This window comes from Oncorhynchus keta, chromosome 19 (assembly GCF_023373465.1).
Source record: "Oncorhynchus keta strain PuntledgeMale-10-30-2019 chromosome 19, Oket_V2, whole genome shotgun sequence".
NCBI classification, from domain to species: domain Eukaryota; kingdom Metazoa; phylum Chordata; class Actinopteri; order Salmoniformes; family Salmonidae; genus Oncorhynchus; species Oncorhynchus keta.
Window position 1 is genome coordinate 49,642,876 of NC_068439.1, and position 27,338 is coordinate 49,670,213.

The 27,338-nt window shown below is 46.0% G+C and overlaps 1 protein-coding gene across 3 annotated transcripts in view; it reads right to left on the bottom strand.

The window, feature by feature from the left end:
* The window catches only part of LOC118398411 (serine/threonine-protein kinase PAK 5), a 120,436-nt gene that overhangs the window by 9,904 nt on the left and 83,194 nt on the right, over positions 1-27,338 (bottom strand). For all 3 annotated transcript variants that reach the window (XM_035793709.2, XM_035793710.2, XM_035793713.2), the window contains 5 exons: positions 14,694-15,596; positions 6,941-7,147; positions 6,621-6,762; positions 6,285-6,439; positions 1,123-1,256 (listed from right to left, as the gene is read on the bottom strand). In XM_035793709.2, the coding sequence (XP_035649602.1) occupies positions 1,123-1,256; positions 6,285-6,439; positions 6,621-6,762; positions 6,941-7,147; positions 14,694-15,596 (1,541 nt within the window). The remainder of the gene's footprint in view (positions 1-1,122; positions 1,257-6,284; positions 6,440-6,620; positions 6,763-6,940; positions 7,148-14,693; positions 15,597-27,338) is intronic.

Below are 27,338 nucleotides of genomic sequence, written 5' to 3' on the forward strand. Positions count from 1 at the left end.
AGAGAGAGAGAGAGAGAGAGAGAGAGAGAGAGAGAGAGAGAGAGAGAGAGAGAGAGAGAGAGAGAGAGAGAGAGAGAGAGAGAGAGAGAGATGGAAAGAGAACGTGAGAGTGAGTGAGCAAGCAAGAGAGAGAATGGTAGAGACAGAGAATAGATATAGAATAAGAGAAAGAGAGAGATAATGATGGAGAGAGAGAGAATTGGGGGGAGGGGAGTACTCACCTGCAGTAGAACTGTTTGTGTGCGTGTTCTCCTATTCAGCTCTACACAGTGAGCAGTCATTTTACGCAACAAAAGAGTCGACTGAAATAGATTTGTATAATTCACCTTGCCTAACAGATGTGAATTCTATGACTGAAACGTGTTGCTGACAGTCATTTGACGGCTATTAACAGTGTAAATGACACAAATACATGTGCATCCTTGAACTAAGTGCACTAAACGGTAAGGCATATGGTTGTTATTACACATGAACTATAATGTCTAACTGCTAATCCCCCTCTGGTTAAAAAATCTATCAGGATTTGTTTGTGTTAGTCGGTACAAGTATACTGAATATCGTCTTATTATCAACACAATTCCTACAGCTGTGATTATCCAAACAGCTGTGTCGGAGAAAGGGACGAGACAGGGAGGTGAACGAGGGATTCACATCTCCTCACACAACTAATGAAGACTCTTCTCTCCATCTCACGACTTCACGCTGACAGGGACGCCACTGCGTCCTCACGCAACCGTGTTATTAGCGCCCGACACGGCGGCACACAACACCGACACGCACACTGTCACACGCCAGGCAAATGACTGTAATTAAAAGACCAAGGACACAATGGGTGTTAATCGAAACGACGAGGCGTTGAGAGGTTTAGGAGAAGACACTGAAACAACAGAGGGAAGAAAGATCTAGAAGTTTTGAGTATAACAACTAAAACTCCTGGAACCAGGTCCATTTGGGGTTATTGAGGAATTCTGCTTTGCTGTTTCAGTTCCTGAGGGGAGGACAACAATCCAAATCCTCTTTGTTCAGACACAGGGAATTGAAGTGTCATGTTAGCGCCACAAGCTAATGCTTAGGTAGCCATTAGGAGAGAGGTGAATGGACTCGTGGCAGATGATTGGTTACCTCGTGTGAGTGACAATGTCCGTCAGGGCCCCGCCCTCCAGGAACTCCATAACGACCCAGAGCTCGTCTCCAACCAGGTAGCTGTTGTACATGTCAACCACGTTCTCATGGTGATAGTCCCTCATGATCACCACCTAGAAACAAACAAATCAACAAAACACAGGTTACATGACAGATAGACAGTTAAAGTCGGAAGTTTACGTACACCTTAGCCAAATACATTTGAACTCAGTTTTTCACAATTCATGACATTTAATCCAAGTACAAATGTCCTGTCTTGGTTCAGTTAGGATCACCACTTTATTTTAAGAATGTGAAATGTCAGAATAGTAGTAGAGAGAATTATTTATTTCAGCTTTTATTTCATTCATCACATTTCCTGTGGGTCAGGTGTTTACATACACTCAATTAGTATTTGTTAGCATTGCCTTTCAATTGTTTAACTTGGGTCAAACGTGTCGGGTAGCTTTCCACGAGCTTCCCACAATAATTTGGGTGAATTTTGGCCCATTCCTCCTGACAGAGCTGGTGTAACTGAGTCAGGTTTGTAGGCCTCCTTGCCCGCACATGCTTTTTCAGTTCTGCCCACAAATTTTCTATAGGATTGAGGTCAGGCTTTGTGATGGCCACTCCAATACCTTGACTTTGTTGTCCTTAAGCCATTTTGACACAACTTTGGAAGTATGCTTGGGGTCATTTGGAAGACACATTTGCGACCAATCTTTAACTTCCTGACTTCATGTCTTGAGATGTTGCTTCAATATATTCACATAATGTTTCTTCCTCATGATGCCATCTATTTTGTGGAGTGCACCAGTCCCTCCTGCAGCAAAGCACCCCCACAACATGATGCTGTCACTCCCTTGCTTCACGGTTGGGATGGTGTTCTTCGGCTTGCAAGCATCTCCCTGTTTTTCCTCCAAACATAACGATGGTCATTATGGCCAAACAGTTCTATTTTTGTTTCATCAGACCAGAGGACATTTCTCCAAAAGGTACAATCTTCCTCCCCATGTGCAGTTGCAAACCGTAGTCTGGATTTTTTTATGTCGGTTTTGGAGCAGTGGCTTCTTCGTTGCTGAGCGGCCTTTCAGGTTATGCTGTTGTTCTGGGATTGATTTGCACTTTTTGCACCAAAGTAGGTTCATCTCTAGGAGACAGAACGCGTCTCCTTCCTGAGTGGTATGACGGCTGCCTGGTCTCATAGTGTTTATACTTGCATACCATTGTTTGTACAGATGATACCTTCAGACATTTGGAAATTGCTCCCAAGGATGAACCAGACTTGTGGAGGTCTACAATTTTTTTTCTGAGGTCTTGGCTGATTTATTTTCATTTTTCTATGATGTCAAGCAAAGAGGCACTGAGTTTGAAGGTAGGCCTTGAAATACATCCACAGATACACCTCCAATTGACTCAAATTATGTCAATTAGCCTATCAGAGGCTTCGAAAGCCATGACAGCATTTTCTGGAATTTTCCAAGCTGTTTAAAGGCACAGTCATCTTAGTGTATGTAAAATGTCTGACCCACTGGAATTGTGATACAGTAAATTATAAGTGAAATAATCTGTCTGTAAACAAGTGTTGGAAAAATTACTTGCGTCATGCACAAAGTAGATGTCCTAACCGACTTGCTAGAACTAATAGTGTTAACAAGAAGTATGTGGAGTGGTTGAAAAAACGAGTTTTAATGACTCCAACCTAAGTGTATGTAAACTGCTGACTTCAACTGTATCAGCAGTGTGACAAAGTTGTCCTTGCTGTGCACCAGAGCTTTAAAATCAGACGGACTGGTTCTTTCCAAAAATGTCTGATATGTATTTAAGAACACAGGTAAAACGTGGATGCTAAAAGTAGAAAGAAATCCAAAATCTATGAAACAGACAGCATGGCTTCCTTACTTGTGGCATTCCCACACACCAGTGTCCTCTACACAGCCTATACTTGGCTCTGTCATAACCTCACATGGTCTCTCCTATCATTGCTATGCAGACGACACACAATTAATCTTCTCCTTTCCCCCTTCTGATGACCAGGTGGCGAATCGCATCTCTGCATGTCTGGCAGACATATCAGTGTGGATGACGGATCACCACCTCAAGCTGAACCTGGGCAAGACGGAGCAGCTCTTCCTCCCGGGGAAGGACTGCCCGTTCCATGATCTCGCCATCACGGTTGACAACTCCATTGTGTCCTCCTCCCAGAGCGCTAAGAACCTTGGCGTGATCCTGGACAACACCCAGTCGTTCTCAACTAACATCAAGGCGGTGGCCCGTTCCTGTAGGTTCATGCTCTACAACATCCGCAGAGTACGACCCTGCCTCACACAGGAAGCGGCGCAGGTCCTAATCCAGGCACTTGTCATCTCCCGTCTGGATTACTGCAACTCGCTGTTGGCTGGGCTCCCTGCCTGTGCCATTAAACCCCTACAACTCATCCAGAACGCCGCAGCCCGTCTGGTGTTCAACCTTCCCAAGTTCTCTCACGTCACCCCGCTCCTCTGCTCTCTCCACTGGCTTCCAGTTGAAGCTCGCATCCGCTACAAGACCATGGTGCTTGCCTACGGAGCTGTGAGGGGAACGGCATCTCAGTACCTCCAGGCTCTGATCAGGCCCTACACCCAAACAAGGGCACTGCGTTCATCCACCTCTGGCCTGCTCGCCTCCCTACCACTGAGGAAGTACAGTTCCCGCTCAGCCCAGTCAAAACTGTTCGCTGCTCTGGCCCCCCAATGGTGGAACAAACTCCCTCACGACGCCAGGACAGCGGAGTCAATCACCACCTTCCGGAGACACCTGAAACCCCACTTCTTTAAGGAATACCTAGGATAGGATAAAGTAATCCTTCTCACCCCCCTTAAAAGATTTAGATGCACTATTGTAAAGTGGCTGTTCCACTGGATGTCATAAGGTGAATGCACCAATTTGTAAGTCGCTCTGGATAAGAGCGTCTGCTAAATGACTTAAATGTAAATGTAAATATAGTACCCACCTGAATCCCAAACAATCAAGAACAAGTGTGGACAAACAATTCAAAATGTCCGCCACCAACCCTACAGAATAGGGTGTGATTGGCAGATGTCTTTACTGTGTAGATATGAATCGTGCAATGAAACTGGGCCCGGATAGAACAGGGAAACATACAACAATGAAACTGGGCCCGGATAGAACAGGGAAACATACAACAATGAAACTGGGCCCGGATAGAACAGGGAAACATACAACAATGAAACTGGGCCCGGATAGAACAGGGAAACATACAACAATGAAACCGGGCCCGGATAGAACAGGGAAACATACAACAATGAAACCGGGCCCGGATAGAACAGGGAAACATACAACAATGAAACTGGGCCCGGATAGAACAGGGAAACATACAACAATGAAACCGGGCCCGGATAGAACAGGGAAACATACAACAATGAAACCGGGCCCGGATAGAACAGGGAAACATACAACAATGAAACCGGGCCCGGATAGAACAGGGAAACATACAACAATGAAACCGGGCCCGGATAGAACAGGGAAACATACAACAATGAAACTGGGCCCGGATAGAACAGGGAAACATACAACAATGAAACTGGGCCCGGATAGAACAGGGAAACATACAACAATGAAACTGGGCCCGGATAGAACAGGGAAACATACAACAATGAAACCGGGCCCGGATAGAACAGGGAAACATACAACAATGAAACTGGGCCCGGATAGAACAGGGAAACATACAACAATGAAACTGGGCCCGGATAGAACAGGGAAACATACAACAATGAAACTGGGCCCGGATAGAACAGGGAAACATACAACAATGAAACCGGGCCCGGATAGAACAGGGAAACATACAACAATGAAACTGGGCCCGGATAGAACAGGGAAACATACAACAATGAAACTGGGCCCGGATAGAACAGGGAAACATACAACAATGAAACACTAAAACAGTTTGAAGGATTATAAGTGTCCAGTGAAGATCCTCAAGTAGACAGGAATTCTAGTTTGAATCGCATTGCAAATGGTCCACCATTTGACCTCGGACCAGCTCTGATAAGCTTTTAGTTTCACAATGGTGTCGATTGCCTGCCTAATGTCCGAGAAATAAACTAACGCTGCTAAACTAGCTCGCTAACTCAACCACACGTTGCCTGCTTCAACTTCAGCTTTACCTAGATATTGATGAATTGGTAACTGGCTAATTATGAAGCTTGAATAGCAAATGATGTAGGCTACAGTGCCCTCCAAGTATTGAACACAGATCAGTTGTTCTATTTGCAGTAGGCTCTTCCAGAAACATGGACTTGAGATTACATTTGAATGAATGAGGTTAGTACATAATTCCTTGTTATTTTGGGGTACTTGTAAGCATATTTTTTTTTACATTCTAGTCCTATGCAGATTTAGGTTGAATCTAAAATGTCAATGGCTACATTACATGCTGGAATTCATTAAAATATAAGAATAGCAGCTATCAATAATCCTCTGTATCACAAATGAAATGAATGTATTTGCAATCTTTTTTTTTGCTAATTTGGTTGTTGCTATGGAAGCTTAATGAAAAGGGATTAGATTGGGGTGTTAATAGGATAACATTAAGCTTCAATATAGCATGCCCACGCACGCACGCACACACGCACGCACACACCCACACACACACACACACACACACGTATTAATATTAATCATTGATGTGGGTGCGAAGATATGCAAGGACAAGATACTTGATGTCTCTTGTTAACATACTGTAAGTCATGCCACCCACTTAATCCAAACAGAAATCCCTTCATGACATAAATACTGTGGCTGACTACTGAGTAACAGCTCATATAGCAGGCAGGAATGATACAGTAGGGTAGAGATAAAAGGCTTGGCTCACCTCGTTCCAGATCCAAAATAATGTTAGCTTGTTGCCTTGGCAACATCTAAATCAGGTTCACTAACATAATGCTCTGATCAAAACATCTGAGGGACAGAAAATACTCGTACGTGAGGAAGCCTAATCTGAGAGACTAAATAATAATAATAATTTCACAATTTTGACTGTTGAAATTAGAAGCCTGCGCTTTCTTACCTAAAACTTTGAGTCTATTAAAAGAAAAATAACACAGTACCAAAATCGCTTGGTATCTACTGGGACAAACAACCCCTGACCCCTAACCCCTCACCTCATTGAAGAGCAGTTCTCTCCTCTGCTGTTTCCTCAAGTCCATCTTTTTGACGGCCACCTGCTTGCCACTATGCTTCTCGCTGGCGATGCACACGATGCCCGTCGAGCCCTCGCCAATCTTTATGAAACTCTCCAGGTACTCCCTGGGGTCACCTGGGGTCAGAGACAGACAGATCTTCAATGTCTGCTACTCACAGCAAGATACTTTATCTACGAAGCGTCTGCACATTATCGACAAACTAGCAAAATAACTTCTCTGCCTAGAAACGGTATATTTCAACTCCTGTGATGTGCGATGTACTTGTGCTTCTTTCATCGGCTCCTCTCTATTTACCTGGGTTGACGACGAGCTGCAAGGCAGCCCTGAACTGTTCGTGGGAGACCCTGGAGGGCTGGGCATCTGAACTGGAGCCCCAGGAGGGAGGGGGGTAGGCCCCCGGGGGGATATAAGGGGACGATGGCTGGGAGTATGCCCCCTGGAGGAGAAAACCGGTTAATACCTCCACTGCATTGTCGGTGGTGATCTTTGCAGTGACACACCTGCTTCTCTGAGAGTCATACGTAATTGTAGGTCAAAATCGTTTTAGATCGTTCAAAGAGATGCGCATGCAGTCATGCAAACACGCACGCACGCTTGCATCACAGTAGACCCACCTGTGGAGTGTATGGCGGGCTGGGCTGTGAGGGTGGGTGGTGGTAGGGGGAGGGTTTGTAGTGGTGGAACACAGGGGGGTACTGCATTCCGGGGGGGTAGCCAGAGGGCTTGCTGTGGCTTTGAGGTAGTTTGAGGGGCCCGCGCGGGTATGTGTCAGACCCTGGGACCTGGGGACTCCCGTCCCAAGACGACTGGTCGTAATCACCCTGCGAGAGACGGAAGACAGACAGGGACAGTGTTAAAAACACAGCTAATACCCTGAAAACCTAAGCCATTTAAGCTAGATGAACTCATATTAAAATAACAAGCTAATAGAACGATAGCCGACTCAAAAGTGTGATCTTATATAAGTGCAAACCCTGTTTACGCTGGGCCGCATAGGAAAGACAACACATAGGAAAGACAACACATAGGAAAGACAACACATAGGAAAGACAACACATAGGAAAGACAACACATAGGAAAGACAACACATAGGAAAGACAACACATAGGAAAGACAACACATAGGAAAGACAACACATAGGAAAGACAACACATAGGAAAGACAACACATAGGAAAGACAACACATAGGAAAGACAACACATAGGAAAGACAACACATAGGAAAGACAACACATAGGAAAGACAACACATAGGAAAGACAACACATAGGAAAGACAACACATAGGAAAGACAACACATAGGAAAGACAACACATAGGTAAGACAACACATAGGAAAGACAACCTCACCAAACAACGGAGACTCTGCTTACTTGCATTCTGAATATAAAACTGTCAGAGATATTTCTCTCCCTCCTCAGGTTCTGTTCATTTTGAAATACCAGCTGCTGTCCATGTGACCTGAGTAGGTACATTACCCCTGGACAGGTGTAACGGAGGGCGTTTAGTCGAAGGGACAGGGGCTATACTTTATCATTAATACCCCACACAGACCCAAACAATGTTCCTCCATTACCCCATCCATCATACAGATGCTTTTAGGCCAGGGAACCCCCAGATCTGGGGCAATGCTCCACATCGTTTCCCTCCTTAGTCTCGTTTACAGTACCTGTTAGATTATATTCCTACAGTAGACTGTATTGGGGGGGGGGGACTATGTTACCCAGCGTGGTTGCAGGGTTGTGCTCCAGCCACACGGTAACAATCAAGACTTTGAGTAGAAGACTCATGTTTGAAGCTGCTCAGTTCGAGCAAAACCTGATGGTCCATCTTCACTCTATTCTGCCTCTCTCGCTCTCTCTCGCTCATTCCCTCTCTTTCCCTCTCTCTCTCTCTCGCTCATTCCCTCTCTTTCCCTCCCTCTCTCTCTCGCTCATTCCCTCTCTTTCCCTCCCTCTCTCTCTCGCTCATTCCCTCTCTTTCCCTCTCTCTCTCTCTCGCTCATTCCCTCTTTCCCTCTCTCTCTCTCTCTCTCTCTCTCTCTCTCTCTCGCTCATTCCCTCTCTTTCCCTCTCTCTCGCTCATTCCCTCTCTTTCCCTCTCGCTCTCTCTCGCTCATTCCCTATCTTTCCCTCTCTCTCTCTTGCTCATTCCCTCTCTTTCCCTCTCTCTCTCTCTCGCTCATTCCCTCTCTTTCCCTCTCTCTCTCTCAAATTCAAATTCAGATCGATTTATTGGCATGAAAATACAATTTGTAGATATTGCCAAAGCAGTATAGTGGTACAGCATTTCAGTAAATAAAGTACAATGCAATGAGGATATGGACATTTCAGTAATAATAATAGTACATATAATCATGTGTACACTACTGCGGTTCTTTTGTGTAATCTTCGGTCGAATACATTTAATTAAGTAAAAAGAAGATTATAAAAAGAAAATGAAAGAAAGGTTAATAAATAAACAACAAAATGTACATGGATGATGGCTACACTATGTTTTACTTGTAAGTTATATACAATGTAAATACTGTACTTCAGGGAATTAATGGTCATGGGATGTTACTCAGGCTATGGCAATCATATACATATCTGGCAGTAATATTAGTGGTTTCTCCCTCGCCCAGAATAATCCCCAGGTTTATGTCATTAGTACATGCACAGAAGTTGGCAATTGATTTAGATATTTTCTTTATCATATATTCTCTTATTTGGGAGTATTTCTCACAGTAGAGGAAAAACTGCATCTCTCTCTCTCTCTCTCTCTCTCTCTCTCTCTCTCTCTCTCTCTCTCTCTCTCTCTCTCTCTCTCTCTCTCTCTCTCTCTCTCTCTCTCTCTCTCTCTCTCTCTCTCTCTCTCTCTCTCTCTCTCTCTCTCTCTCTCTCTCTCTGTGTGCTGGGGTGGCTTAAAGCTGTCTCTCCATGTCCTAGGTGGGTGGTGATGAGTCATAAATCTAGCTTGGAGAGAGGTGACAAAGGGACACTTCCCTCCTGACACTAAACATTATGCATTGTGAGTGGGACCTTGCATTCTGCCTTCTGCATGAGAGGAATCACAAACAGAAAGCAGGAGTATGGTGTGCGTGTGTGTGTTTGTGTGTGAGTCAGTCACTGAGTCCCCCTCCCTTCTCCTTGTTCCTGCCCTTCAGTTTTACTCTACCAGGTAGTACATCTAGAGGTGTTTTATGGCATCACGACTCACCAGTAACTCTGTATAAATGTGAGGTACCGTGAACTGGTTATACAAGGTATTTACAGTGTTATTACCTAAGAATACAGCAGAGCCAAACATGTATGACTTGAATTTAAAAAACAATTCAAAAGGATAACATTGTATGATTATGATTATAATATAAGTTCACTCTTAATATTATGTTGCACAAATACCTTTATTTTAAAAAATATATATATATTTATATTTAGACTTATTTTGAAGCCTTATTTAATCCTAATTTCGTTATTGTATTAGGTACATTATCAGAGAATATCTCCAAATACTGTGTTTGCCTAAATTGATTTTTAAAAGTACACTAGATTATAGCTGTGAACTGCACACAGGATAGTACAGGGCTGAGATATATAATATATAGGCTAATAATCCATCTGGTGAAGACTAGCTGCCTCCAGTACTGAAGAGATGATGCTCTGACTTCCGGAGTTAATGACATTACCTCCCAGAACACACACTCCCCCCAAACATACACTCTGAAAGAACACACACACCCCTCGAACACACACTCCCCTAAACACACACTCTAATAAAAACCCGATGACAAGAAAGAGGCAGGGCAGGAGGAGGAAATCTCTCTCTCTCTCTCTCTCTCTCTCTCTCTCTCTCTCTCTCTCTCTCTCTCTCTCTCTCTCTCTCTCTCTCTCTCTCTCTCTCTCTCTCTCTCTCTCTCTCTCTCTCTCTCTCTCTCTCTCTCTCTCTCTCTCTCTCTCTCTCTCTCTCTCTCTCGCGCTCTCACACACACACACAAACACACACACCCCTCCGCCTACACACACACAGAGAGTAAGAGGAGGGTGTGGTTGATGTGTGGGGATGGTGGTATAATTACGTGGCGTGGACTTGTTTAATCAATCACTGTGAAGCGGCGGTGCTCCTCCCGGCCCGCAGGAGGGACGGGGCTACTCTCCAAGACCCCCTATCGTTGGCGGGCCCCGGCGGCTGGCTGTCAGCCAAGGGTCTCCTGATCCATGTTGGTTAAACGCGCATCAATCTGAATTTGGCAGGGTAATCAACAACCCAACTGAACTGTGAAATTGAATTCCGCGCTGGAACATCGTTGGGCCGTTTTTATGCGAAGGCTGCAGAAAGGAGAAAGTGCCGCAACATCAATTTGTCACGAGAGCTGCTGCCGAGGCAGTGGAGGAGTAGCTGCGTGTGTGTGTGTGTCTGTGTCTGTGTCTGTGTGTGTGTGTGTGTGTGTGTGTGTGTGTGTGTGTGTGTGTGTGTCTGTGTGTGTGTGTGTGTGTGTGTGTGTGTGTGTGTGTGTGTGTGTGTGTGTGTGTGTGTGTGTGTGTGTGTGTGTGTGTGTGTGTGTGTGTGTGTGTCTGTGTGTCTGTGTGTTGTGAGCCCGTGCTGTCTACTGTTATAACCCCACTGGCTCACAACAAAAAGGGGGGATTTTGTTCAATGACTGAATTGAAAGAGAAAGAGAGAGAGGAGAGGGAGAGAGAGGAGAAGTGGGTTCATTACAAGGTCCATGAGGCAGGGAGAATGGTGCTTCTTAAGCTGCCAGATCACTTACAACACACTTTTGTTTTTTGTTCCTTTTTTTCCTACCGATGTTAGGAATCTCCTACACGCGTCTCGACACATATCTTGCGACTGTTTTTCTCTCCCAATACTTCTACGTGATCTCCTACAGCTTTTTTCAGATGGAACTCAATAGCGTGTCACGTAGTGAATTTGGTTTCAACGATTGACCTCATAGGCCTTTCTTAAGGTGTATAAAGTGTAGTCAGCTGCAGTAGATTCCTGTCTTGCTCCAATCACAAGCATTTGTAACAACAACAAAAAATAACTCTCACCACAAAAACGCTATTTCTGTTTCTACCTCTGTGTGTATTGTGGATGTTTGCTAAGGCATTGGAGGTGAAGTGGCTTTCATCAGGGCACCCTAGGGTTAATATCAGCAGATGCATTACTACTGTAACACCAGATGTCCAAGTACAGTACTACAGCGGACAGCCTCCTCTCCTCAGCTCATTCGGAGCACAAATGTTCGTACAGTTTCAGTACGTATCGAGTGTACAAAGTATTAGGAACACCTGCTACTTCCATGACACAGACTGACCTTATTGATGTTACTTGTTAAATCCACTTCAATCCGTGTAGATGAAGGGGAGGAGACGGGTTAAAGAAGGATTTTGAAGCCTTGAGACAATTGAGACATGGATTGCGCATGGGTGCCATTCAGAGAGTGAGTGGGCAAGACAAAAGATGTAAGTGTCTTTGAACGGGGTATGGTTGTAGGTGCCAGGCGCACTGGTTTATGCCAAGAACTGCAACGCTGCTGGGTTTTTCCCGCACGACAGCTTCCCGTGTGTATTAAGTATGGTCCACCACCCAAAGGACACCCAGTCAACTTGACACAACTGTGGGAAGCATTGGAGTCAACATGGGCCAGCATCCCTGTGGAACGCTTTCGACACCTTGTAGAGTTTGAGGCGGTTCTGAGGGCAAACGGGGATACAACTCAATAGGAAGGTAACACATTTTGTTCTTGCCCTCTTTATGTTTTGTCTTCTGAATATCGTACATGGTTCGACAAAGAAAACAGATGGATAAAGAGTTCACGTGTTGGTGTATAATAGCGACACGTAACGATCGGACAGAGAGTCGGTGACTGACGGAGATGGGGACGGGACGTTCGATGGCTCATTCCTCTGCACAGTTCAATGAAACGTCACTGTTTCAGCCTGGGGACGAAAGCTTGCTTATTCACCTTCCGAATATCACACAGGCGTTTTGTCCGGGCAGAGGCAACAAATGATACACGATCTGCACATGCACTACTTCCCAAACCCGTGATGTTCTTCAACCCTGCTCCCGGAGAGAGATGGTGTGCACACTTTTGTTTTAGCCCAGCACTAACACACCTGGTTTATTAACAAATCATCAAGCCTTTTTTTGTTGTTGTTGTCACTAAAAGAGGGGTGTTAGTCCTGGTTTGATCAGAAACCCTGCCTACACATGCTACTGCAGCTCTACAGGACCAGGACTAGCAGGGGGGAAGAACACTGCAGTAGATGGTTGATTATTATGGCATCTCCATGAGGCCTGCAAGTCACCTTTCCAGCTCTCTGTGTGCCGCTCCACAGGCGCCTAACTGAAGCGGATATAGGGGACTGCAATTGCAGAGTGGTATTTATTTGCTTGGGCCTCGTACACTTCACACACACTAACTGTCATTCTGCCCCTGAACATGGCAGTTAACCCAGTGTTCCTTGGCCCTCGTTGAAAATATGAATTTCTTCTTAACTGACTTGCCTTAGTTAAATAAAGGTATAATAAAATATAAATAAAAAATGATCTCTAGATGTTCTCAGAGGTGTGTCTTCTCCTCTAGAAAACAAAAGCAATCAGTGAAACCTTCTGTTTTCCCAGTTACTTTGAAAGAGACTACGCTCCCGATTATATTTCCACTCCACGCAGCTCTTCCCGAACCTATAGGAATGTGTCTGTCCGCAGTATATCTGCAGTTGCAGGTCGAAGAGTAAGGAGTGATGGATGGCGCAAGATAGTCTTAACGCTCAAATAGAAGACCTCTCTCTCGCCCCTCTCCCCCGGCCCCTCTCTCCTTCATGTCCTTCTCTCTCGGTCCCCCCTCCCCCCATCCCTCTCTCTCAGATGAACTGTGGTATTGGACTGACGCCAGTTTATCTCGTCTTCCTCCTCTCGTCCAAATGTCTCCCCTTCCCTCCCCCTCTCCCACCCCCGTTTGGACTGTGTCATCGGCTTGACGACGGCCCAGTGTTGTGGCGTTCATTGATTCTAGCGCGGCTCTTCTGTAAAGGCAATTCTGTGTCTGTGGCAGAGCCTTCCTCCGCTGGGGAACAGTAGATTAACTACTGACACTAGATCCATCACACAGAGGTGAGGAGGAGAGGAGAGGAGAGGAGAGAGGGAGGAGAAATGGGGAGGAAGGAAACGAGAGGATAGGGGTAGATGAGAAGAGGGAAGGGAGAAATAAAGAGGGGGAGAGGAGGGGAGGGGAGGAGAGGAAAGTAGATTGGGTAGAAGAGAGGGACGAGGAGAAAGGAGAGATGCAACTGGGGAGATAACACTGCATCATCTCTTTAAGCCGGGAAGGGGTGGATACATGGGAGGCTAATGCGTCTGTGTAACTATAAACACCATGGTACCGGCATACCGCTCAGGAAGGAGACGCGCTCTGTCTCCAAAGATGAACGTACTTTTGTGCGGAATGTGCAAATCAATCCCAGAACAACAGCAAAGGACCTTGTGAAGATGCTGGAGGAAACAGGTACAAAAGTATCTATATCCACAGTGAAACGAGTCCTATATCGACATAACTTGAAAGGCCACTCAGCACAGAAGAAGCCACTGCTCCAAAACCGCCATAAAAAAAAGCCAGACTACGGTTTGGGGACAAAAATCGTACTTTTGGGAGAAATGTCCTCTGGTCTGATGAAACAAAAATAGAACTGTTTCGCCATAATGACCATTGTTATATTTTGAGGAAAAACAGGGAGACTTGCAAGAACACCATCCCAACCGTGAAGCACGGGGGTGGCAGCATCATGTTGTGGGGGTGCTTTGCTGAAGGAGGGACTGGTGCACTTCACAAAATAGATGGCATCACGAGGGAGGAAAATGATATGGATATATTGAAGCAACATCTCAAGACGTCAGTCAGGAAGTTAAAGCTTGGTTGCAAATGTGTCTTCCAAATGGACAATGACCCCAAGCATACTTCCAAAGTTGTGTCAAAATGGCTTAAGGACAACAAAGTCAAGGTATTGGAGTACCAAAAGATTTCTGCAGCTTTGAAGGTCCCCAAGAACACAGAAGATGTTTGGAACCACCAAGACTCTTCCTTGAAGCTGCCAAAGGTGTATGTAACGTATGTAAATGTGATATATCTGTTTTTTAATAAATTAATACAAAATCATAAAAACCTGTTTTGCTTTGTGACTATCGGGTTTTGTGTGTAGAGATTGATGAGGGGAAAAAACAAATGTAATCCATTTTAGAATAAGGCTGTAACCTAACAAAATGGGCATAAAGTCAACGGATCTGAATACTTTACGAAGTATCACCTGATTCAAATTATTATTTCCTTGGCAATAACATTTCCCGACTCAGATTACAGAGTAAATAAACACACCAGCCCAGACGTACCTTGGCCATGGCCTGTGAGTTGGTGAGAGTCTCTGAGAGGCGTGGGTAGGTGTAGGAGCTGTAGGGGTGTGTCTGAGGGGGACTCTTAAACGCCCCGCTGGCCCCATAGGGCACGTTGGGCTCCTGGAGGCCAGACCCCGACCTGGAGCGCTGTCGGATGGCCGGCGTGGGGCTGGTCTGCATCACGTACGACGACTTAGGCCTCTTCTCGTACTCGTCTCTGGACATGCCGCTGTAGCTCCACTCGCTATCTGGGTAGTTGATTTGCTCGCTGTGCAGCGAGGCTCGCGACGGTGTCCCCACCATCGACGCATCCCGGTAGTCCTGGCTGGACGAACCGCCTACGGACGCCCGGTAGTACCCCCCTGTCGTGGACCCGGCAGACCCCCCTGCGCTTCCAACCCCGGACCCAGATCCCACCTCGTCGGCCAAGCGCGCCCCCGCCACCTTGCTCTCCAAGTACGTGTGGTAGTCCGGAGGCAGCTTGCCGTAATCGGTCTTCTGAGGCATGGCGTCGGGGTAGAAGGGAACGCGGGTGGCGTGGGTGAGGTGGCCATTCTGTTTGGGGAAGCGGTAGTGTCTCCCCACGGCCCAGTCCCCATCTAGAGCGAAGCCTTTACTGTCCTTCCTGTAGGGCTCCAGAGAGAAGTCCCTACTGGAGGTGTCCAGATCACAGGAGTAGCGGGAGTAGTAGTGGCTGAAGCCGTTCTCCTCAGGGGCGTTGGGGTGGGGGTGTGGAGGGTGGTGGGAGGGGGGTTTGGGGGCCCCAGACCCGGCCTGGTGGGGGCCCGTAGGGCTCTCTTTACGCAGGGAGTTGGAACGTGTCACAGAGATGCTGTCGAACTCCTCCAGGAGACCATTGATGGACGTGTCCTTCGGGGGCCGGTTCCCTCGAACGATGGTCTGGGAACAGACAGTAAACACACAGTTAACGTACTGTAGCTACGCATCGCAGTGAGGGAACCATAGAAATAGAATGGAATAGGAAGATCCATTCTAGTAATTATATTTCTATGAAAGTAACTACCTGCCCATGCACAGTAGATAGACACAGTTAACGTGCTGTAGCTACGCATCGCAGTGAGGGAACCATAGAAACAGAATGGAATGGGAACGTCCATTCTAGTAATTATATTTCTATGAAGAGAACTACCTGCCCATGCACAGTAGATGGATAATAAGTAGCCATGATGATACAAAGGAAATATCTATACTATCAATGGAAATATTAATAGAAATTGTTCCTTTGAGTAACATTCCTCTGAGGTGATGTGTATTATGTTTTTTGTGAGAAAATGAAAATGAGAGAGAACCGAATGCCTAGTTCTCTTATAGCAACAATAGGCATCTCTACACAGCCTGGTCTTATAGACTAGACGTAACATAGTAAACATACATCCAGGATACTCAAATGAGTACGATATGTTACATTTAGCATGGTTACTTAAAACAGAATATTACTTAAGGCAAAAATGAAATTAGGCTGGTTAGTCGGGGTGGATGGGTATGCATACAACACAAACGTTTATGAATTCAAAGGTTGCGTGCTCAAATCGCGTCGCAAACAACTTTCGAGTTTGAGCTAATTAGCAACTTTACAACTTTACAACTTTTTAGCTACTTTGCACCTACTTAGCATGTTATCTAACCCTTCCCCTAACCCTAACCTTAATCCCTAACCCTAATCCCTAGCCCACCTAACGTTAGCCACCTAGCTAACATTAGCGTTAGCCACCTAGCCACCTAGCTAATGTTTACCACAACAAACTGGAATTCGTAACATTTCATACTTTTTGCAAATTCGTAACATATTGTACAAATTGCAATGAGAAAGATATTGTACTAATTGGAGTGTCCCAGATTGACTTTTACGATGTTACGTCGCTCCACAACCCACTGTCAGTGTGAGTTGGAGAAAGGACTAAAATAGCTACCCTGAAATGTGAGAAGAGGAGAAAGCAAAACGTATATTGGGAAAGATTATGTTCTATCCCATTTCTTTCCCAAAGGATAAGCTTCAATTTCAGTGGGAGGAACTGATCAGGGCACATTAATAATTGTAAGGCGAAAGAAACGCACATCTGTTTAGGCGAGGTGCTGGCTAGCGGAGTAGAACACCTGTTTAGGCGAGGTGCTGGCTAGCAGAGTAGAACACCTGTTTAGGAGAGGTGCTGGCTAGCAGAGTAGAACACCTGTTTAGGAGTGATGCTGGCTAGTGGAGTAGAACACCTGTTTAGGAGAGGTGCTGGCTAGCAGAGTAGAACACCTGTTTAGGAGAGGTGTTAGCTAGCAGAGTAGAACACCTGTTTAGGAGAGGTGTTAGCTAGCAGAGTAGAACACCTGTTTAGGAGAGGTGCTGGCTAGCGGAGTAGAACACCTGTTTAGGAGAGGTGCTGGCTAGCAGAGTAGAACACCTGTTTAGGTGAGGTGATGGCTAGAGGAGTAGAACACCTGTTTAGGAGAGGTGCTGGCTAGCAGAGTAGAACACCTGTTTAGGAGAGGTGCTGGCTAGCAGAGTAGAACACCTGTTCAGGCGAGGTGCTGGCTAGCAGAGTAGAACACCTGTTTAGGAGAGGTGCTGGCTAGCAGAGTAGAACACCTGTTTAGGCGAGGTGCTGGCTAGCGGAGTAGAACACCTGTTCAGGCGAGGTGCTGGCTTGCAGAGTAGAACACCTGTTTAGACGAGGTGCTGTCTAGCGGAGTAGAACACCTGTTCAGGCGAGGTGCTGGCAAGCAGAGTAGAACACCTGTTCAGGCGAGGTGCTGGCTAGCGGAGTAGAGCACCTGTTTAGACGAGGTGCTGGCTAGCGGAGTAGAACACCTGTTTAGACGAGGTGCTGGCTAGCAGAGTAGAACACCTGTTTAGACGAGATGCTGGCTAGCGGAGTAGAACACCTGTTTAGACGAGGTGCTGGCTAGCGGAGTAGAACACCTGTTCAGGCGAGGTGCTGGCTAGCAGAGTAGAACACCTGTTCAGGCGAGGTGCTGGCTAGCAGAGTAGAACACCTGTTTAGACGAGATGCTGGCTAGCGGAGTAGAACACCTGTTTAGACGAGGTGCTGGCTAGCGGAGTAGAACACCTGTTTAGGCGGGGTGCTGGCTAGCGGAGTAGAACACCTGTTTAGACGGGGTGCTGGCTTGCAGAGTAGAACACCTGTTTAGACAAGGTGCTGGCTAGCGGAGTAGAACACCTGTTTAGGCGAGGTGCTGGCAAGCTGAGTAGAACACCTGTTTAGACGAGGTGCTGGCTAGCAGAGTAGAACACCTGTTTAGACGAGGTGCTGGCTAGCAGAGTAGAACACCTGTTTAGACAAGGTGCTGGCTAGCGGAGTAGAACACCTGTTTAGACGAGGTGCTGGCTAGCGGAGTAGAACACCTGTTTAGACGAGGTGCTGGCTAGCAGAGTAGAACACCTGTTTAGGCGAGGTGCTGGCTAGCGGAGTAGAACACCTGTTTAGACGAGGTGCTGGCTAGCGGAGTAGAACACCTGTTTAGACGAGGTGCTGGCTAGCGGAGTAGAACACCTGTTTAGACGAGGTGCTGGCTAGCAGAGTAGAACACCTGTTTAGACGAGGTGCTGGCTAGCGGAGTAGAACACCTGTTTAGACGAGGTGCTGGCTAGCGGAGTAGAACACCTGTTTAGACGAGGTGCTGGCTAGCAGAGTAGAACACCTGTTTAGACGAGGTGCTGGCTAGCAGAGTAGAACACCTGTTTAGACGAGGTGCTGGCTAGCGGAGTAGAACACCTGTTTAGACGAGGTGCTGGCTAGCGGAGTAGAACACCTGTTTAGACAAGGTGCTGGCTAGCAGAGTAGAACACCTGTTTAGACAAGGTGCTGGCTAGCAGAGTAGAACACCTGTTTAGACGAGGTGCTGGCTAGCGGAGTAGAACACCTGTTTAGACAAGGTGCTGGCTAGCAGAGTAGAACACCTGTTTAGACGAGGTGCTGGCTAGCAGAGTAGAACACCTGTTTAGAAAAGGTGAGCTGCACACTCTAGGAGCTCAGAAGCACCTGTTGAATAACATCATGACAAACATATTGACAGACAACACTGTCTTGTACCCTGATGAAGACAGCTTGTCTGTCAAAATGTAGAACACCTGTTTAGGCGAGGTGCTGGCTAGCGGAGTAGAACACCTGTTTAGACGAGGTGCTGGCTAGCGGAGTAGAACACCTGTTTAGACGAGGTGCTGGTCCTTCTGTAGCACAGTTGGTAGAGCATGGCGCTTGTAACGCCAGGGTAGTGGGTGCTGGCTCCGGGACCACCTGTTTAGAATGTGCTGCACACATGACTGTAAGAACACCTGTTTAAAGGTGCTGGCTAAATGGCATATATTAGAACACCTGTTTAGACGAGGTGCTGGCTAGCGGAGTAGAACACCTGTTTAGACGAGGTGCTGGCTAGCAGAGTAGAACACCTGTTTAGACGAGGTGCTGGCTAGCAGAGTAGAACACCTGTTCAGGTGAGGTGCTGGCTAGCAGAGTAGAACACCTGTTCAGGTGAGGTGCTGGCTAGCAGAGTAGAACACCTTTTCAGGCGAGGTGCTGGCTAGCGGAGTAGAACACTTGAAAAAGAAAAGGAGAGCTGCACACTCTAGGAGCTCAGAAGCAATAATTGAATAACATCATGACAAACATATTGACAGACAAGCTGTCTTGTACCCTGATGAAGACAGCTTGTCTGTCAAAATGTTAGTTATTAGATTACCCAATTACTGCTTCTGAGCTCCTAGAGTGTGCAGCTCTCCTTTTCTTTTTCACATTAATAATTGTGACATTTGGTGCACTGCATTTACACCCCGCTTACACACACACACACACACACACACACACACACACACACACACACACACACACACACACACACACACACACACACACACACGCGCGCGCGCACACGTGCACACACGCACAGTTGCACACACACATGCGCCTCCGCAGGCACGCACACACACACACACCACACACTGCTGCTTCAAACCCCTAATGCAGCTGAAACAACAGCAGCATTGCTCATCCTCTCCTACCCACGGTAAGCTCTTTACACGGCAGAGAGAGCTGCGTGTGTGTGTGGCGTTTGTACGGTCGCGGTGTGTGCAGATCTCTGTGAGGGGAATCAAAGCCCTGTGTGTCTCTGCCTCCAGAGGATCAAAACAATGTGAGGTTAACATGAGGGTTGGGGCAACAGAGGATGGCACAGCTTTTTTCGCTCTCTCTCCCTCTCTCTCTCTCAACCATGGATTCTGCTCTGTATCAGAGAATACTACAGGAGAATGTTAGACCATCCATCTGTGAGCTGAAGCTAAAGCGCAGCCGGGTCATGCAGCAAGACAATGATCCAAAACACACAATCAAGTCTACATGAAAATGGCTAGGAAGCATAGTCAAAGTCCAGACCTATTCCCAATTGAGATGTTGTTGCAGGACTTGAAACGGAAGAGTGGGCCAAAATTCCTCCACAGCGACTGATTACTGGTGACTGATCAACAACTACAGGAAGTGATTGGTTGGCGTCATTGCAGCTAAAGGTGGCACAACCAGTTATTGAGTGTAAGGGGGCAATTACCTTTTCACAAAGGGGAATTGAGTGTTGCATAACTTTGTTTATGAAAGAAATGAAATAAGTATGTCATTGTTGTGTTATTTGTTCACTCAGGTTCCCTTTATCTAATATTCGTTTTTGGTTGCGGATCTGACAACATTCAGTATCAAAAATAAAGAAAATAAAAGAAAATTAGAAAGGGGGTAAATACTTTTTATTGCTCTGTACGTCCCAGACTGTAGGGTTGTGTCTGAAATCTGATAGAAATATATAACGTTTAGTACAGAACCTTTAGAATCTGTACGTCCCAGACTGTAGGGTTGTGTCTGAAATCTGTTAGAAATATATAACGTTTGGTACAGAACCTTTAGAATCTGTACGTCCCAGACTGTAGGGTTGTGTCTGAAATCTGTTAGAAATATATAACGTTTAGTACAGAACCTTTAGAATCTGTACGTCCCAGACTGTAGGGTTGTGTCTGAAATCTGATAGAAATATATAACGTTTAGTACAGAACCTTTAGAATCTGTACGTCCCAGACTGTAGGGTTGTGTCTGAAATCTGATAGAAATATATAACGTTTGGTACAGAACCTTTAGAATCTGTACGTCCCAGACTGTAGGGTTGTGTCTGAAATCTGTTAGAAATATATAACGTTTAGTACAGAACCTTTAGAATCTGTACGTCCCAGACTGTAGGGTTGTGTCTGAAATCTGATAGAAATATATAACGTTTAGTACAGAACCTTTAGAATCTGTACGTCCCAGACTGTAGGGTTGTGTCTGAAATCTGATAGAAATATATAACGTTTGGTACAGAACCTTTAGAATCTGTACGTCCCAGACTGTAGGGTTGTGTCTGAAATCTGTTAGAAATATATAACGTTTAGTACAGAACCTTTAGAATCTGTACGTCCCAGACTGTAGGGTTGTGTCTGAAATCTGTTAGAAATATATAACGTTTAGTACAGAACCTTTAGAATCTGTACGTCCCAGACTGTAGGGTTGTGTCTGAAATCTGTTAGAAATATATAACGTTTAGTACAGAACCTTTAGAATCTGTACGTCCCAGACTGTAGGGTTGTGTCTGAAATCTGTTAGAAATATATAACGTTTGGTACAGAACCTTTAGAATATGTACTTCCCAGACTGTAGGGTTGTGTCTGAAATCTGTTAGAAATATATAACGTTTAGTACAGAACCTTTAGAATCTGTACGTCCCAGACTGTAGGGTTGTGTCTGAAATCTGTTAGAAATATATAACGTTTGGTACAGAACCTTTAGAATATGTACTTCCCAGACTGTAGGGTTGTGTCTGAAATCTGTTAGAAATATATCAAGTTTGGTACAGAACCTTTAGAATCAATTTATTTTCAATTCAAGAGATTCATTGATATTCAAATTCAGGAGTTCAATGTGTAATTTGGGAAGGCTGAATTTAAATCATGAACACTCACTAATTCAATTGGCAGGGAGCATTGGAGAGTGTCAATTATTTAATAAAACATTAACCTTGTTTGGTTGAAAATCCATAACCTCTGTATAGGAGACAGAGAGAGAGAGAGAGAGAGAGAGAGAGAGAGAGAGAGAGAGAGAGAGAGAGAGAGAGAGAGAGAGAGAGAGAGAGAGAGAGAGAGAGAGAGAGAAAGCAAGAGAGAGACACACGCAAGGTTAATTGTGTGCCAGATCACTGTCAAGCGTCCCGACATCACGTAAAGTCGATGCTGGATATCTTCCCATTATTTTGAATTAAGGGCTGATTGTTTGGAGTACCAAGCTATCTCTCTCTCTCTCTCTCTCTCTCTCTCCCTTCTTGGTTATTCACAGTGTCTCGGTGGTGACAGCAGCCATATTTCAGAGCGCCGAGACTCTGGCCCATCCGCCGGTGAGAAGTTGTAATAGATCTAGTCTCTATCCCACTGTCTGTATATATGTCTGTCTCTCTGTGTCTGTCTGTTTATCTGTCTGCTCAATGAAAGCACTGGTAGAGAAGAAGGGCAGAGGGGAGAGGGTAAGGCAGAAGGAGGAGAGGAGATCTAGTCTTTTTGCTGTGTACTTTATGCTGTGCTCCCATTTGCCCTCAGAACAGCCTCAAACTCTACAAGGCGTCGAAAGCCTTCCACACGGATGCTGGCCCATGTTGACTCCAATGCTTCCCACAGTTGTGTCAAGTTGTCTGGGTGTCCTTTGGGCGGTGGACCATTCTTGATGCACACGGGAAGCTGTTGAGCATTAAAACCCAGCAGCGTTGCAGGTCTTGACACACTCAAACTGGTGTGCCTGGCACCTACTACTATACCCTGTTCAAAGGTACTTAAATCTTTTGTCTTTCCCATTCACTCTCTGGATGGCACAAATACACAATCCATGTCTCAATTGCCTCAATTGCCTCTTTAACCTGTCTCCTCCACTTCATCTAGACTGGTTGAAGTGGATTTTTGAGTGGAATGGCAACGGAGGAGATGGCCACCGTTTTACGATCCCGTCACAAATTGTGCTATTGTGTATGTTTTTTTTTTGCGTTATTTGTAACTTATTTTGTACATAATGTTTCTGCCACCGTGTCTTATGACCGAAAATAGATGATTGATATCAGGGCAGCGATTACTCACCCCGTACTGGAAGAATTCTTCTTCTTCGATGCGTTGGATGGGAAGGATTTACTCCAGACACCCGACAAGGCCCTCATCCCCGTCATTCGCAGGAGGAAAAGACGGAGATATCGTGGACAACGGTACAGGTGCCTTGTAAGGTAATCTACCTTTACCATCGGTCCTATTATCCAATGTACAATCAATCGATAATAAAGTAGACAACCTACGAGCACATATATCCTACCAACGGGACATTAAAAAAACTGTAATATCTTATGTTTCACCGAGTCGTGGCTGAACGACAACATGATTAACATACAGCTGCCGGGTTTTAAGCTTTTTCGACAGGATAGATCAGCGACCTCTGGTAAAGACAAGGGGCGGAGGCCTATGTATATATGTAGGCAACTGCTGGTGCACGATATCTAAGGAAGTATTGAGGATTTGCTTGCCTGAGGTAGAGTATCTCATGATAAGCTGTAGACCACACTATTTACCAAGAGAGTTTACATCTATATTTTCCGCAGCTGTCTATATAACACCGCAGACCGATGCTGGCACAAAGACCGCACTCAATGAGCTGTATACGGACATAAGCAAACAGAAAAACACTCATCCAGAGGCGACGCTCCTAGTGGCCCGGGGACTTTAACGCAGGGACACTCAAATCAGTTTTACCTCATTTCTATCAGCATGTTAAATGTGCAACCAGAGGGAAAAAAACTCAAGACCACCTTTACTCCAAAACACAGAGATGCGTACAAAGCTCTCTCTCGCCCTCCATTTGGCAAATCTGACCATAATTCTATCCTCCTGATTCCTGCTTACAAGCGGTAAGCACCAGTGACTCTGTCAATAAGAAAGTGGTCAGATGAAGCAGATGGTAAGCTACAGGACTGTTTTGCTAGCACAGACTGGAATGTGTTCTGGCATTCTTCCGATTGCATTGAGGAGTACACCACATCAGTCACTGGCTTCATCAATAAGTGCATCGATGACATCATCTCCACAGTGACCGTACGTACATACCCCAACCAGAAGCAGTGGATTACAGGCAACATCCTCACTGAGCGAAAGGGTAGGGCTGCCGCTTTCAGGGAGCAGAACTCTAAGCCGGAAGCTGATAAGACATCCCTCTATGCCCTCGGACGAACCATCAAACAGGCAAAGCGTCAATACAGGACTAAGATTGAATCGCACTACACCGGCTCCGATGCTTGTCGGATGTAGCAGGGCTTGCAAACTATTACAGACAACAAAGGGTAGCACACCCACGAGCTGCCCAGTGACACGAACTTACCAGACAAGCTAAATTACTTCTATGCTCGCTTCGAGGCAAGTAACACTGAAACATGCATGAGAGCACCAGCTGTGCCGGACAACTGTGTGATCACGCTCTCTGTAGCCGATGCGAGTAAAACCTTTAAACAGGTCAAAATTCACAAGGCCGCAGGGCCAGACGGATTACCAGGACGTGTACTTCGAGCATTCACTGACCAACTGGCAAGTGCCATCACTGACATTTTCAACCTGCCCCTGGCTGTGTCTGTAATACCAACATGTTTCAAGCAGACCACCATAGTCTCTGTGCCCAAGAACACTAAGGTAACCTGCCTAAATGACTATCGACCCGTAGCACTCACATCTGTTGCCATGAAGTGCTTTGAAAGGCTGGTCAAAGCTCACATCAACACCATTATCCCAGAAACCCTAGACCCACTCCAAATTGCATACCGCCCTAACAGATCCACAGATTATACAATCTCTATTGCACTCAACATTGCCCTTTCCCACCTGGACAAAAGGAACACCTATGTGAGAATGTTATTCATTGACTACAGCTCAGCATTCAACACCATAGTGCCCATAAAGCTCATCACTAAGCTAAGGAGCTTGGGACAAAACACCTCCATCTGCAACTGGATTCTGGACTTCCTGACGGGCCGCCCCCAGGTGGTAAGGATAGGGAACAACACATCCGCCACGGTGATCCTCAACACTGGGGCCCCTCAGGGGTGTGTGCTTAGTCCCCTCCTGTACTCCCTGTTCGCTCATGACTGCATGGCCAAGCACAACTCCAACACCATCATCAAGTTTGCCGATGACACAACAGTGGTAGGCCTGACTGATCACCGACAACGATGAGACAGCCTATAGGGAGGAGGTCAGAGACCTGGCCGTGTGGTGCAGGGACAACAACCTCTCCCTCAACGTGATCAAGACAAAGAAGATGATTGTGGACTACAGGAAAAGGAGGACCGGGCACGTCCCCATTCTCTTCAACGGGGCTGTAGTGGAACAGTTTGAGAGTTGCAAGTTCCTTGGTGTCCACATCACCAACAAACTCTCATGGTCCAAACACACTGAGACAGTTGTGAAGAGGTCACGACAAAGCCTATTCCCCCTCAGGAGACTGAAAAGATTTGGCATGGGTCCTCAGATCCTCAAAAGGTTCTATAGCTGCAGCATCGAGAGCATGGTTGCATCACTGCCTGGTATGGCAACTGCTCGGACTCCGACCTCCAATGCACTACAGAGGGTAGTGCGGACGGCCCAGTACATCACTGGGGCCAAGCTTCCTGCCATCCAGAACCTCTATACCAGTCGGTGTCAGAAAAAGGCCCTAAAAATTGTCAAAGACTCCAGACACCCTAGTCATAGACTGTTCTCTCTGCTTCCACCCAGCAAGTGGTACCGGAGAGCCAGCCAAGTTGAGGTCCAAAGGGCTTCTTAACAACTTCTACCCCCAAGCCATAAGACTCCCGAACAGCTAATCAAAGGACTACCCAGACCCCTCCTTAACGCTGCTGCTACTCACTGTTTATAATCCATGTATAGTCACTTTAACTCTACCTACACGTAAATATTACCTCAATTACCTTGACTAACCGGTGCCCCCGCACATTGACTCTGTACCGGTACCCCCTGTATATAGTCTCGCTTGTTATTTTACTGCTGCTGTTGAATTACTTGTTACTTTTATGTCCTATTGTCTACTCATCTATGTTTAACTTAACACTTCTTTATAGATGTTTTAAGTACTGTTGGCTAAGGGCGTGTAAGTAAGCATTTCACCTGTTGTAGTCGGAGCAAGTGACAAATACAATTTGATTTGATTTGATTTAACAAGTGCCATCAATAAGGGATCATGGCTTTCACTTGGATTCACCTGGTCAGTCTGTGTCATGGAAAGAGCATTGGAAATGTTTTTCACACTCAGTCTGTCTGTTCAATGTACGCCCTGGGAGAGAGGAGTGGGAAGGAGGGAAAGCATGGGGAAGGAGGAAGAGGAAAAGGGAGGAAAGAAGTAGAGGCAAGACAATGAGGGGAGAGGAGCAGGCAGGACAGGGAGACAGGGGAGCCCAAGAATGGTGTGGTGGTGAGGGGAGGACAGGGGATGGGGGGGATGAAAAATTAGGCTCATTGGGAGATAAGGGCGATTAACCTTGGAGGTAATGATGGAGGGGAGAGAGGGAAGAGAAGCTAAGGAGGGAGAAATGGAGGGGGGATTAATGAGGTTGCCCTCTGGGTAACTCTTGCCTATAGCCCAGTTTTAGAGCCTACGGTTCACTGGCCACAGCCCTGGGACCATCACACACACACATAGACAAGCACGCACACGCACACACACACACACACACACACACACACACACACACACACACACACACACACACACACACACACACACACACACACACACACACACACACACACACACACACACACACACATACAAACACACACACACACACACCACCCTCCTCTCCAAGCCATTCCTCTCAGCTATTATCCATTTAATTCTTCATCTCAGTGGGAGATCCTGGTTGGATACAAATTGGGGTCATGCAATTCTTGTCATATATTGGATTCTTGTCATACTGTATGTTCCTAGTGGGTACATACTGAAACAGGTGTGTCTCCTCCTCCGCCCCCCTCATCTCCATTTGTCACACACTGATGCATATTGCACCTACAGTAAACACACCTTAACACACTCTCCCCAACAGCTCCTCCACAACCGTCTCACACACCCTCAACACACCGTACCTCAGGGGCCACTGGAAATCGAGACTAAAACACAATTTGGAAATGTTTTGTTGGTTTCATCCAAATGATGACGATGCAAATTGCTCACATAAAACTCTCATCCAATATCTCCCACCCACTCTCTATGCTCATCTTTGTCTTTCTCTCTCACCGAGGGCTTGTTTTCTGTCACGACTTACACAGCAGAGAACACACACACACACTGTGATACTGGAGTGTAGTAGCGTATCAGTAAACAATCTCTGGACTGTAGTGTGTTCCATCCATTTTTTTTGTGAGACAATGTCAAAAGGCCCTTGAGACCCGGGACAAATAACCCTTTTTACAACTCTCCTTCATGGCTCCCTACTGTATCATTGTATATCATATCTAACGAGGGACACATTAGGCTGCAAATGATGCTTTACAGGAGCCTTTTGCATAACCAGAGATCAAGGATGTTGATACAAAAAGAGTAC